The sequence below is a fragment of the Herpailurus yagouaroundi genome, unplaced genomic scaffold, assembly GCF_014898765.1.
Source record: "Herpailurus yagouaroundi ecotype Mexico unplaced genomic scaffold, PumYag 189, whole genome shotgun sequence".
NCBI classification, from domain to species: domain Eukaryota; kingdom Metazoa; phylum Chordata; class Mammalia; order Carnivora; family Felidae; genus Herpailurus; species Herpailurus yagouaroundi.
The window spans coordinates 15,433,004-15,436,843 of NW_024412420.1; the positions used below are offsets into that span (position 1 = coordinate 15,433,004).

Sequence of the window (3,840 nt, forward strand, 5' to 3'; positions counted from 1 at the left end):
AAAGAAAGAAAGAAAGAAAGAAAGAAAGAAAGAAAGAAAGAAAGAAACAGGGGGCTCTTGGAAGGCTAAGCCCAGAAGAATCCCAGCCAAACCAGGACAAGGTGGTTTTCCTACCCTTACACCCCTTTACTCCAGCCCTGCTGACCTCTTTCCATTCCCCTTCATATTACCCTTTTCCATGCTTTTGTACAAAGCTCTCTCTATCTGGAATGCCCTGGAATGTCCTTGCCCACCCAGCAAGACCCCTTGAATGACCCACATTCCCCCTCCACCCCGCCCCCAGCTCCCACAGGGGGTCACATCCCCCGTGCATGCCCACAGTACTTTGCACGTAGCCAGTTACACTTCTCACCATGTGTTTCCATGTCTGTCTCCCCTATTAGACTGCGAGCTCCTGAAGGAAAGAGACTAGACTATCTTACTCTGAACTTTATCCCCCACTCAAGCACTGTGCCTTGTGTTCAGTAAATATGGGCAAATGAATACATGATCTTCAAATTGCATGGCCCCTTTTCTGGCATTCACTTTGCCAGCACTACTGAGCAGTGACCAGTCAATCTCCTTGGAGAATCAAAGGCTTGTGCCACTGGATATAAACTATTCATCCATCAAAGCCTACTCAGATATTCCTCTTGTGGGAAGCCCTCCCTGACCTACAGCGTGTATTGTCTCTCTCTCTCTATGCTGACTCTATACTTATCCCCACTTCTGCTCCTGCATTTCTGACCCTGAATTCTCACATGCATGCTTGCTCTAGTGGATGGTACAGGGCCTGTGTATATTAGTGAGGCTTATGGGGTCAACAGCTCTTTTGCTTTGCTATGGACGTAGTCTCTTGCTACAGCTTTGAAAGGCTTTAAATATTTGAGGATCTACTCAGGAAATTCCTAGCTGAACTAATTCAGGTGCATGCTTTTTTAAGCCTACAGGCCTATAGGCCTAAAAACAAGACCAGGATATCATAATAGAACTAAAAAATCAGATGCTCTGGTTTTAGGTAAGAAACATCTTACCTGTCTGATGCCTTATCCTGCCCCAGTCTGCATCCTTCCTATAGAGCTTCCCAAACAGATTTCCTAAGATGTCCTACCTAAGCCAATGAAGTCAATGTCTTTATTGGTGTAGCTTTGAACAGCCTTAGATCCATTAAGAAGTTGGTGCGTTAAGTTTAAATAAATAGTTAACCTGGGGCGCCTGGGTGGCGCAGTCGGTTAAGCGTCCGACTTCAGCCAGGTCACGATCTCGCGGTCCGTGAGTTCGAGCCCCGTGTCAGGCTCTGTGCTGACAGCTCAGAGCCTGGAGCCTGCTTCAGATTCTGTGTCTCCCCCTCTCGCTGCCCCTCCCCGCTCACACTCTGTATCTCTGTCTCTCTCACACAAATAAAAACACATTCAAAAAAATTAAACAGTTAACTAAGTCGGAAGTGTGGTGCCCACCCCCTCACCTTCTGCTGGAGCTCCTCGATGGTCCGGAAGTAGGACTGGTAGCTGGGGCACACGAAGGGCACCTGCTGCTGGCACCACTCCCGGATCCTGGTCTCCAGCTCCGCGTTCTCCCGCTCCAGCTGGCGCACCTTCTCCAGGTAGCTGGCCAGGCGGTCGTTCAGGAACTGCATGGTCTCCTTCTCGCTGCCATTGAAGGAGCCCTCGCAGAACCAGCCACAGTTGCCCACGTTGGCGGGGATGTTGCAGGCCCCGGGCAGGGTACAGGTGTGGCAGCTGGGGGGCACGCAGGGCCGGGAGCAGCAGGTGGAGCGGCAGCTCAGGTTGGGAAGGCAGAAGTTGTAAGGCATGGTGCTGGAGGGCTTTTCAGCAGAGCTCTGAAGGTCAGTTCCAAAGGCTGATTCCTCTCTCTGGTGTAAGCCCTGGTCCTGTCCAGAGCTTTATATTCTGTCAGCAGTGGGTGTGGTGACCACATGCAGCATTACCCACCTTTTACCTTATTTACCCATTTTTCCACTTGTTATTTAGCTACCTCACACGAGTCCTTCACCTCATAAAACATTTTACTCTGGCTTCCTGCTAAGTCAGGACTCCTCGCCAATTATGCTGGTTGGTTAAGTAAGACCTTCAAAGTGACCAACCCATGACCTTGTCAACAGCAGCGCTTATTCATAGGGTTTTGAGTTAGAGTGACAGCTGTCCCCTGTCCCCCAGAGATGGAGGCACTTCTGTGCCTCTTTCTCCTAAAGGAGGAAACATTTGTGCCTCATCCAGCTCCCATTCAGTGAGGGCTCTGTGAGGAAAGCCACTTAAGGAAGCCTGCCTGGAAACTGGACTGTTCAGTAGGGAATCCTGGAAGCTGAGATCAGAGCAGACCTGTGAGGCCATCCTGTTCAACAGCCCTTTGCCCTTGCATGCGGACCAGTTGGAGGCAATCTCTGCTCTCCTTAGAGGGGCTGCAGGAAGCCCCTCCATCCACCACCAGACTCCATTTCTACTGTTACTCAGTGGTCAGCAACGTTAAGGAAACAAACAACTTGGGAGTACCCACCCTGCATGAAGAATGTATTGTGTGCTTACACACAACAGGAGTGTTATCAGAATGGCACCAGATTCCTGAGGACCACTGTTCGATGCACCTCATATGCATTATTTCCTTCCGGCCTCACAAAACCCTGCAGGGTTTGTAGAGGAGGACCCCAAGCCTCTGAGAGGTTGCCTATGGTCCCAGGGCTCCCACACTGTGAGCCAGCATTCAACCCCAAACCTCTCTGACTCCAACAGCCACGCTCTCTACATCACACCAACTGTCTCTTCCAGTCTCCTCACTACTGACTTGCAATAATGCGCAAGTGGATTGAGTTCAGTGAAGCTGAATCACTACCAGGCACTATCCCCTCCTACATTAGAGTGGGCCAAGAAACAAAAGCCTGTTCTCCATCAAAGAACCAAAGGTCCTTTCCATTCTAATGGAAGGAAGTCTGCTAAATGAGAAAGTGTAATACCTGCTAAAAGCTTGAAAAAAAAAAAAAAAGAAAGAAACCTTTGGTTGATTTGACAGAGAAACATCTGAGCCCAGTTCTCCAAAGGATGTGATCCTGAAAAACCACCACGCCATGACATGCTTAGTAGCATCTTTGACCATCAATATATTTCTGCCCCGGTGCTATTCCAGATGGAGATATGAACTATGAGGATTTTACGTTTCATCTATCAGCACTCAAAATAGGACAGAGACACCTTAAAGCAATTCCTTCTGGAAGCTATGTACTCATTCCTCCTGTATAGCCACCGCTCACATCACCTCTTCTACAAAGCTGACCTCACACTCTGGGACACTTTCTTTTGGTTAGCCTCATTGAAGACAAATCTTCATCTTCTGAGAGTGTGTCTCTTTTTGAAACTCGCTGGATATCATTTGGAACCAAGCCTAGTAAGTGGATAAGCAACGGAATTTGGTAGCATCTTTAATGGGTCAGAAACACATTGGGACTGTAAAATAATAATGTACTTTTTCTTGGGTGATTCTGAAAGTCATTGCCAACATGAAGCTTCAGATCTGCTCCCATAAAGGGCAGCGAATTTGGAGTAAGTGTGCAGTCTCCCAGAAGGTAATGCTTTGAAGACACTGACATCCTTACCCACATTCACAATCCACAACTGTCTGCCTCTCCTGCCTGAATCTCTACGTTTAGAGAGAGATCGGACGGGCGTGGTAGTTTAAAATCAGTACCAATAACATAAAGCAAATAGCTTTCATCAGATTCATCAGCTTTTCTGTTTCGCTCCTTCATTTATTTCCCAACCTTCCAAAGAGGAAAACCAAGACAATGGCACTTTTTTAAAGAATAGGAGAGATGCTGTATTCTGGATTGATAAATATGTCCGCAGGGATTCC

The 3,840-nt window shown here is 47.9% G+C and overlaps 1 protein-coding gene across 1 annotated transcript in view; it reads right to left on the bottom strand.

Annotated features, from left to right (window-relative positions):
• The window catches only part of LOC121044984 (keratin, type I cuticular Ha3-II), a 6,706-nt gene extending 4,839 nt beyond the window's left edge, over window positions 1-1,867 (bottom strand). Inside the window, exon 1 of the mRNA XM_040497521.1 lies at window positions 1,445-1,867. Coding sequence (XP_040353455.1) covers window positions 1,445-1,792 — 348 coding nt within the window. The 5' untranslated portion in view covers window positions 1,793-1,867. The remainder of the gene's footprint in view (window positions 1-1,444) is intronic.
• Between the last annotated feature and the right edge of the window lie 1,973 nt (window positions 1,868-3,840).